Below are 10,531 nucleotides of genomic sequence, written 5' to 3'. Positions count from 1 at the left end.
GGGAAATTCTATTCGCACACTATAAAAATTCTGGTTCACATCATTTTGTAACTCGAATATTAGTTTCGGAGCAAAAAATGAATTGTTCAGATATGAGCTATGTTTGGTAGTTAATATCTGAACAACTGATTTTTATTTAGAAATTAATATTCAAACATTTAGGGTGTGTTTGGTTTGTGTTTTGAAATAAATTTTCAAAAAAAAATTTGGGAAGAGAGTTTAGAAATGTTTTTAGTTTGTTTGGTTGTATATTTTGAAAATAGTTTTGAAGTTTGCGAGTTTGAGATGATTTGATATTTTGTTGTAATTGATTAGATGTGTAAGAGAAAAAGTGATTGAAAATGAGAGAAAAAAGAAAAAAATAATTAATTGATGTATAATAAAGAGAAAAGTAATTTTGAATTTTTTTTGAGAAATTTTGTAACCAAACTTATTTTTGAAAATTTTCTTCCAAAAACATATTTTAAAACACAAACTAAACACACTCTTAATTTTTGCTCAAAAATTGATATTTGTGAAATAAAGACAAAATACAATGTGCAAATAAGAACTCCTCAAATTAACAAAAGTAACAAATTACAAAAATTACCGTCGTTAGTTACCCCTAATATTATTAAGATATATTTGAAAGATTAATGCTTCCTACCCCCACTGGGGGTTGACCCCCAGTGAGGTGTCACTGGGGGATTGACCCAAAAAATAAACTGTTTTTTTTTTTTTTTTTTTTTTTTTTTTTTTTTTTTTTTTTTGAGTCTTCGGCCAGTGGGGGCGCGCCACGTCACTGGGGGCGCGACCCCCCACTGGGGGTATGCAGCGGGGCTGTATTTGAAATAGAACCCAAAAATATAGGGTTCAATCAATAATTCCGATTCAGTGGGTCATAATCATATGGATCGCCAGCCTTCACGAAACGTCCCTTGACTCGCTTCCTCACATCAGCTCTCGCCTTGCGCGATGCGTATCTTATTATATTGTCAAATCTGTTTGTCAAAAAATTAAATTAAGGATTCGTTTGGCGAGTAATGATTTTAATTAAATAGTTAAAAAATTAAAAAATCAATAATTTATACCAAAAATCAAATATTTTGTTTTTTTTCTATTTTTTTGTACATCATTTAGTAAAAAATTATTCCAAACATAATATTTTTTTTACATCATATTTTAATTAAAAAGTTACTAAAAAAAGCATGTTCCTAAACGAGACCTAAATTTTTAATTTTTTTAGTAATATTAGAAATCAACATATTTGGAGAGAGATTTAGAAAGGAAAAAAATAAAATGTACGTGAAACATTGATATATTTTATTCATATTTTACTAGGGTGTACATGGTTCGAACTAGTTCGGTTTTGAGAAAATCCAAGAACCAAACCGATCCTAATGGTTCTGTGATTTTGAGAATCAGACCAAACTATTATACTTGTAAAACCGGACCAAAACCAAATCGAAAAAACGGTTCGGTTGCGGTTTGGTTCACGGTTTCAAAAAATTTTATTTACAAGAATAAATTGTTAATATTAACAAAATAATTACTCAAACTGATTATATTTAACTCATGATAAAAACTAATAATATTAAAACATTACTCAACATTATATATTTATATCATCCTAACATCATTAAAATTACAAAAAAACCAATTAATAAAAATAAAACTTGATATGATAATATTAAATATTATATATGTATATATCTCTTATTAAATAACACTTATGTATGGCTCAAGGACTGCTGTTGTTTATTAAATATTATATATATATATATATCTATATCTATATTTTAAAATTTGGTTTGGTTCAGTTCGGTTCGAACTGTGATTTTTTCATAAAATCCATTAACTGAACTGTTTTTATGGTGCTCAATATTTATTGAACCGACACCGAAATGGTTCTTAACAGAACCGAACCAAACCGTACAATTCAGTCTGATTCGGTTCGGATTACCGGTTTAAACGGATTTTTGAACAGCCCTATATTGTACTTACTTTTCTATTTTCCTTTCCAAATCTCTCTTCAAATCTATCAACACAGCAGTAATGATGTGGTATAAGAATTGGGCGCATCATTATTAAATGTGTAATAAATTAAAAATTAACACATCCTTTCACATCATTGTGGATATTTTTCAAACATTTTTATTAAAAAAATTTTAATACACAAGTACAAAAAGTGTAATTTAACACCTTGTTTGGTTTCAAATTTTCAAAAACAGTTTTTTTGAGTTTTTAATTCGTATTTTTATATTTTTAATAATTTTTAAAATATTGTAATCAATTTTTTTCTCCAAATTTTTAGATCTAATTAATTTTAATTTACTTACAAAAATATTTAAAAAATTCAACAAAATACGAAAATGTTAAAAAAAAATTAATTTTTTTTCACAAATATTATAATTTTTCAAATATTTTTAAATAAGATATATCTAAAAATAAAAAAAAAAATACATAAAAAATTTTAAAAATTTACTAAAAATAAAAAATCAAAAAAATTAATTTTTTAATTAAAAAATAGATTCAATTTTCTGAACCCAAATATATCCAACATAAATTAAATGAAAGGGTTGGGCTTTTCTCCAGTCCGATCACGGACTAAAGGGTATTGTTGGACCCATAAGGGTCCATTACGGGTCCCGTTTTGATAATCTGAACTGTTCAATATGTAGAACTCGTCGAATACTATATGTCTGTAAAAAATCACGAATTGTTAACTGTGATGGGCCTTCACGGCCCAACACTGCACTCCAGTCCAATCACGGACTGGAGAGAAGCCAGCCCTTGAAAGAAAAAAAGGTAAATTACAAATACACTCTTTGAGGTTTGATTAAAATATAAATCGTTCCTTGTAGTTTTGGAAATTACATTCCATCTAATTTCATAACAAATCGCCTATTTTATTAATAAATCATTAAGTCAATTAACAGTTTTTAATAATGTTATAAATATGTTTCAATTAATAATTTAGATAATTTTATTATTATATAAGAGAATAATTATGATTTTTTTAGTTAATTTTATTAAATAAAAAATTTTAATAAAAAAATATTTATAATTTTTCAAAACAATATTGTAATTTAAGCAAACCTAGCGTGTATTTGTAATTTATACGAAAGAAAATCATGTTTGGGAACTTACTTGCGAGTCTTCTTCTTTTCCTTGTAACGCAAGACAGCATTTTCTCTGTTAGCTGACAACAATAATGGACTATGCAATGGAGGTTCCCCAAATGGAGAATGCATTGCAGAGATGTTACAATCTTCATTATAATCTCCTCCACCACCACTCCCACTCCCACTCCCACTCTCACCACCACCACTCAGGCCACCAAACGAAAGCGTCCCGCAAAGGCTTCGATCAACATCATAGTTTGTCGTAGAATCAGCAGATACTTGATCTCTGTATCCTTGTTCTGTTGCTTGAATTTGTGTAGCCGATTGAACCTGGAAAGATTAAAAACACCCGAAACACTTTCTGGGTTAGTTCCTATTTACAAAGCATCTTGAAAAGAAAACCAGTGTTTACAGAGGAGGATTGTGATGTTAAGATTGACCGCCATGGATGGTTCTAGTTACCCAGATTGGTCTAATATGTTGAGGTTTACTTTAAAGACAAAGATATATTGTTTTCAGAGAGAGCAGGTTTGCGCAGACCAGGTGTTCGACAAAAATCCCGAACCAAATACCCAAAAACAGACAGCGAAAAATGGGTAAAAGCTGTGTGTGTGAAATCCAAGCATGAAATCGAGTAAGGAGTGAGTCAGCATGGTGGGTAAAAGTTAGTTGAAGAACAAATCTGTTGCATAAAAAAGTTTTCATTGAAGGTGTTCCATGATCAACAACACTCCAATGGGGAAGGGCTCTGAATTTGGTTGAGTTTTTGGAATCTGTTTTTTGAAAAATAATTTAAAAACTAGTTTGAAAAAAAAAATCATTATTTTCATATGATTTCCTCTTTTTTGGGCTGAAATGATTTTTAAAAATTCAAAAATCTATTTTTTGGTATTTATCTTTATCAAATTAGTTTTTCTAGTTTTCAAAAAAATTAAGTTTTGAAAACTCAACCAAACAGAGCCACTGCCAATGATTTCATGGGGGTTCTGGTGATGGATGAACAAGATGCATAAAGTTGGGGGAAATTGAAAATTCTAAGTATTTGGCAATCAAGGCTTTTAAGTTTTTTGGGTTTTGATGATGAATGCTCTGTTGACAAAGAGGACTTCTGTAGTTGTGAAGGGGATTGTTCTTGTGGGAACTTTGGCAGACAGTACAGTGCATGGGGTGTGCTGAATAAGGTTTTAATCGATTCTGATGCTCAGTGAGTTTAGAAATGGAAACTCTGGAGAGATTTAAGGAAACGGGAGTTGAAAGGGTACAGACGGCGATTGCAGTTTAAGGGAGGTCTCACTTGATGCACCAATGGCAAATAAAGGTTGGAACCCAAGTCCAAGAGGGTGACACTGTACAGGCGTGCATGGAATTGATGCTCCTCTCCCCTAACCTGGAGAATATTGCTGAAGACAGTTGTGTGGGTCAAACTCAGCTCTATATGCCGGGTGAGTCCAAAATAGCTCAAAAGTCAATTACTTCATGGAATGATTCATTTAAGGAGTCAAACTGTGAGAATATTGCCATAAAAAATTCAAAAAATTAAATGTAGATTTTGGAAATAATGAGCTTTTAAAGTCCTAACTGAAATCTCAAAATCCAGATATGTAAAATTGGATTACGGTGCTTTATCCTCTTTTCACCAAGTTAAACAATGGGCTGAGAAATTGTGGAAATATGGTCTTGAAGAAGTCATCACTCTTGACAATGCCTTCTTTATTTTTAAAATTAAATGTGAAGAAGCTTTAATGAAGATTTTGGAAGTTGGGCCATTTAACTAATTTTGTAGTGAATAGATGGCACCCATGTATGCCATTGCCTAGGACTGAGTTCTCTACTGTGCCAGTTTGGATTTTGGATAGAAGATGGTTTGAGCTATGTGGCTAGTGTGCTTGGTACACCTTTGTGCCTTGATGAGTATAATCAATCCCATAGTAGACTTACTTTTGCCAAAGTGTGTGTTAAAATCCATGAAAAATAAGGAGATTCCTAATTCTTTCATGCTTAATTTAGGTTGCGGGAGTCCTTGTGGAGTTAGAGTTGAAGTGCCATGGAAACCCCAAAAAAGTGATGAGAGCAAGGCTTTTGCTCATTCAAATAACTCTTCTTGTCCTTGTGAACCGAAGCCATGGCTTCTACCAAACAAGAATTGAGAGTTAAAGAGGATAAAACGGACACAAAACGTAGTGAATGGGAAGATGTTACAAAGAGAACCTGAAAGCTGGTTGTTCACAATGTGTTCCCAATGAGGTAGAGATTCCAGAGGAGGAGATGATAGTAAAGGAGAGGGAGAGGGAGAGGGAGAGGGGAACACATGAGGAAAACGCGATGGATGAAATAATTACTACAAGGAAATAGGAACCTAGGATTCTTGGTTCACCTTAAAACAAACCACACCGATCTGTGAATACTCCTAAATGTATTGCCATTTCCATCTTGGGCCATGAAAATCATTCATGACCAAGTTCAATATCAACACTCTTTTCTATCCCAGATATATAACCCCCCCCCCCCCCCCCCCCCCCAAAAAAAATAAAAATAAATAAAATAAAATAACACGGATAGCACAAAAACACAAACTAACATGGCTTGCTTTCTGCCCAAGGGTCCTTGTACCACACTAGGAGGTTAGAGATTTTATTCTCCTCAGCCGTGTGTGGGTCTTTCTTCCCTTATAGTTGTTTTTTGGTCTTTCTTACGTGATTTGTATGATAGGTTTGTGATAGATTCGTAGTGTTGTATTGTTGGAACTTTTTATATAGTTGAATGTTCATTCTAATAAATTCTTGTGATATTTATAAATTATCTTCTACCAAGTGACAAAAAATGAAAAAGCAGAAAATAGTCATGGACATTTTTCACCAAACATTGAAATTTTGAGATGTTCACGGGCATTTAGTGAAAATTCTGTGACAATGCAGATCAGATTATTAATGTAACAGAAATTTTGTAAATTCCATTTGGAGTATAGTAAAGACTCCACACTCTTTTACAAAAAAAGAAAAAAGAAAAAAAAGACTCCACACTTTGACACCAACTCATGAAACAAACTAAACAGTAAGTAAAAATGAAACTAAATAAGTTAACCAAAAAAGAGAAGAGAAAAACATGAGATGGACTACAATAAAAGAATGAATTAGAGGGAGAACCTCAGAAGCAAATGCACAGTGTGTCTTGATATCAGCATCATCTGCATCCCCACTTTCAAACAAGTTACCAGTTCCAAAGAGTTGTTCAAAGTTCTCCAAACTCAAGTCAATATCATCCATGTTGAAGTCTTTGAAAACATCATCATTCAAAATCCCAGTGCCTTTTCTTCCAGAGAAGCATAGCTGCATATTAAGGGATAGAAATCATATAAAATAAGATTACAGTCAAAGCCTGAAAATTTTCAAGCATATCTGAACAAATAAAATAAATGCTCAAATATCCATGCCAACATAGGCACATATCCACAAACATGCATCGTGATTTAAAGTAAGCATCAAGTTCCATGCATTTTATTTAGGAGTGGGAATTATGTCTTGTACTGTGTTATTTATCAAGTTCGATGCATCCCTTTCGTTTCTGTTTCAAACTTAACCAAAACAACATACTGAAATTTTAATTTTTATCTAATGCAATAGCACAAAATGATGTGAGGGCAAGTAAGTAATTCATCGTTCCAAAAAAGACCTTCAAACAGAAGAGACAACAGACTTCCTCAACTTGAATCAGTGAAAAAAATTGGGCACCTGAAGAATTGTAAAAATATGGAAGGGTAATTTAGAGACAATATTTAAGGCCAACTATGTATGTGTTCAATATCTCATTCCAGCATAGAAAGTGAGCACTAAAAAAAATGTTAGGAACACTAATAAATATACCAACAAACATAAAACTGTTGCAAAAATCATCTTTCTGCGACAAAATTACCAACCCGTCGTGAAAATTTTAAAAATAAAAAACGTGGTCAAGTCTCCTCTCAGTAAACTTGAGCACTACACTACTACAAATTGAAGGGAAATTTTTGTGCCAAATTTACTTACCATCTAACATAACACTTTACATGTCATGGAGCATAGGGTCAACTGCACTAATGCAGTGATAACACATCAGATGGTAAGCAAATTTGGTACAAATATTTGGTCATATTACCCGTGCTTAAAAATCTCTCTTCGGTACAACAAAAGAAAAAACACAAACAAAACACCAATATCTGGAATACCTTCATGTAGTCAAACCTAAGGGAAACAACAATACCATAAAATATAGATATTTGCCACTTATTAGTTCTGAGTGCATTTTTTCAATACAAAACAAGAAACAAAAACAAAAACAGTGAAAACAGAAGGAAAAACAAACCCAGAGATCACTATGAGAGAACAATATACTAATAGTAATCAATTTAGTATGGCCATTTGACAGCACACACAAACATTATATATATAAGAATATATAACATATCTCTTGTTTTGTGAAAAACCATTCCCCTGCATGTCTGAGGCTTGCAATAACATGCTATTATTGATGGATTGCCCTTCAAACCATATGATATTGATGAGAATTTGAGGGTTTTAAAGGTACAGATTGTTGGGTTTGTGGAGCCTAATTAGTACTGTAAGCTTCATCATGCGATCACAGATCCAATTAAGGGTATTACGGTAATTTATTAATGTAAATCCTAGCATATATATTGTTGTTTTCACAGCAGCCCCATCGTACTCCTTTTTTCTTTCAGTATAGTAGAACTGATACTGAACCACATAAATCTGTGTGTCATCTTTCCTTATTTGTGATTGTTTCTTCTCGCTATTGTTTGTGTGCATGTGTGATTTATTCCACAACATAGAATTGTTTTCTATATTTTAGAAATCATAAGTAGTGAACTTGGCTAGGTTTCTTCTTGCCATTGCCATCCATTCTTTACCTCAATTTCCATATCAACCATCTTCTTTTCTTCCAAATCTTGATCCATTGTGCTCTCATTCAACTGAGGATTGATCAAACAGTTAACACGACTTTCTTCGTTGGTCGAGCCCATTAAACCACCACTTCCCTGCTGCTCACAGCTCAGTGCAGTATCATCGTCCTCCAAACCCAAAGGAAATTCCAAATCAAATGACCAGATGTTTGAAAGCTCTGCCGCCGTAGGGCAGCCAGAATAGCAACTGATCGCCTCCTCCTGCCTCCTCTTGTGCCCCGATGAAGCGGGACCTGCCTCGTACCCATCAATCCAATAACAGTTTTGGCAGAAGCAGATCTTTTCTTGAACACACCTTACAATTGCAGGCTGAGAATTGCATCTTTTGCAGATGAGAGTCCGTGAGTGGCGCCGCGAAATGGTATTGGCAGAGTGGACATTCCGGTCACACGAGAAACACAAGCACACATTGTCAGACTGACAATACACCATGGATCTTTGATCTCCGCAGAAATCACATTGTTGGCCCATTTTTCAACAACCTCTATAATATATAGTAATTCACTTCCACTTAGACGATTAGAGAACCTACACGGGTCCAATACAAGCCAAATTAACAGTTTGTAGTTCAAAAATGTTTTTTAGAATTGTTTTTGAAATCATTCTTCAACACACACACACACACACACACACACACACATATATATATATATGTGTGTGTGTGACAGGCTCTGGGTAGCAAAAAAGAGAGAAGAGTTCACTCCATGAAACAACCTAATAAAGCATACAGGATCTGGTTTTCATGTAAAAAAAAAAAAACCTTTGAGAACTTACAGTAGTCATTCAAACCATCAACAATCAAAATTGAGCTCCAACTCCAAAAAGAAAAGAAAGGAAAGGAAAAATTAGAGCTCCATATTTGATCAGAAGGAAATCCACCAACCTGAAGAGAAGATTTCACATACTCAAGCTTGCTAGGGAGAAGCAAACTTGTGATGCAAACTTTTTTGTTTTTGTTGTTGTTCCTGGCCTTTTGGGTTGTCCTTGGCTTTGCTCTTTGGTTAATTTTTTCTATTGGGAACGGCTATGGTAGACTAGACTCCCATAAAAGGGTGCATATTGTATGTTTTTTTTTTTTTGTAATTTTATCACAATGATTCGTAATAAATTCACAATAGTTCATACCGGGAAATTATTCAATGTTCTTAGAGCATTGCTCATTTTCATTTACGAGTTAGACACATCATCAGTTATCTCCTATAACTCTGACACAAAAGTGGTGGGTCCCATAGTTTAGATCAATAATTATTACTTTGGAGCACCACCTAGCAATGTTCCAAGAATATTGAATAATTTCCTGTTCACAACATTTTCATTTTAATTGTTCGTAATTAAGACATTTTTCTTATGGTGCGTCTCTTTGTAGCATAATCACAAGGGTCATCATTCGGTAGTCTTTGAGTACCATGTGACATTGCTTACGTATTACTCTAAATCAATCGCATAGTGAAATTTTTTACCGGTAGAATCTGTGTTAAGTAGTTAGAAGATAGAGAATTATTCACTTATGTATTGTAGGTTTTCATTTACTGAGAGTATCACATAGATAATATCATGTAGTACTACGGGAGTATCTAATAATTTTTCTAATCACAATAGTTTTGTAATTAATAGAGATAGTACATAATAATTTCTAGGCTTGTCCAACAAACTACTTTGGGAGAAAATATTCTCATGTGACTACAACAAAAATAAATTATGGGTCACAGTCTTCTTTACCCTCCCACACTCTTGGATCAATTGGCCAAAAAAAAGGGGAAGAAGAGAGGAAAAGAAGAGGAAGAAGAAAGAATGCAAGAGGTTATGGATTACTATAAACAAAAATAAGTATAGGGAATAATATGCACTTGGTAATGTAACTATTTACTAACTTTTTAACAATAGAAATTGGATAATGGGCCTTTACGTTGGGACAAAATAGTTTGATTTACCAAATGCAAGCTTTTTTTCCTTTTTTTTTTTTTTAACAATTTGGTAATTTAACACTTTACTTTTTCCTTTTTTTTTTTTTTTGGGTGGTAATATAGATATTTAATTTTGTGGCTTTTTTACTACTTAATTCAATCTACTTTTTACTAAAATTAATATATATATTTTTAACTTTTTCATTTATTTTCAAAATATTATTGATCTTAATTCCAATATTAAACAGGAATACTTGTTAGTATTTGCCTTTAATATTAATGGGTTGAGCTTCAACTTGACAATCATGTTCGGACTCATTAAACTCACAACAAGTCTTGTTTTGATAATTTAAACTGTTAATTTTATATGGCTCTTTATGTATATTATTCATAAAAGAAAAAAATGGTTATTCAATAATCGTAATCTTTCATTTTATCGCGTTTGTTTTGGAAAAAATGAACGATAAGTATATTTTTAAAAATAGATCATTTTTTTTTTACGACAAACATGATAAATAAAAATGTTACGTTTATCGGATCAATTTTTTTTTTTCCTCCATAGATGA

General features: G+C 32.6%; 1 protein-coding gene across 1 annotated transcript; it reads right to left on the bottom strand.

Annotated features, from left to right (window-relative positions):
- Window positions 1-541: 541 nt before the first annotated feature.
- On the bottom strand, window positions 542-9,097 carry LOC114256376 (zinc finger protein CONSTANS-LIKE 10). Its single transcript, XM_082897030.1, has 5 exons — window positions 8,945-9,097; window positions 8,008-8,589; window positions 6,221-6,430; window positions 3,130-3,434; window positions 542-980 (listed from the first exon to the last, which is right to left on the bottom strand). Exons 2-5 carry the CDS (start codon window positions 8,530-8,532, stop codon window positions 857-859), a joined length of 1,164 nt encoding a protein of 387 aa, XP_082753156.1. The 5' UTR covers window positions 8,533-8,589; window positions 8,945-9,097; the 3' UTR covers window positions 542-856.
- Window positions 9,098-10,531: the final 1,434 nt, after the last annotated feature.

Source organism: Camellia sinensis, chromosome 12 (genome assembly GCF_055761805.1).
Source record: "Camellia sinensis isolate YWXY chromosome 12, ASM5576180v1, whole genome shotgun sequence".
Classification (NCBI taxonomy): Eukaryota; Viridiplantae; Streptophyta; class Magnoliopsida; order Ericales; family Theaceae; genus Camellia; species Camellia sinensis.
The sequence above is the reverse complement of the archived record's forward strand: the minus strand, read 5'-3'. Positions and strand labels throughout refer to the sequence as shown.

What these genes read in the sequence shown, in the direction of transcription:
- LOC114256376 (XM_082897030.1), bottom strand. Translation starts at nt 8,532, where the DNA reads ATGGGCCAACAATGTGATTTCTGCGGAGATCAAAGATCCATGGTGTAT. An exon ending in TGGTTGATATGGAAATTGAG is followed by an intron (nt 6,431 to 8,007) that starts GTAAAGAATGGA and finishes CTTAATATGCAG; the next exon opens with CTATGCTTCTCTGGAAGAAA. An exon ending in CTCTAATTCATTCTTTTATT is followed by an intron (nt 3,435 to 6,220) that starts GTAGTCCATCTC and finishes TAATCTTTCCAG; the next exon opens with GTTCAATCGGCTACACAAAT.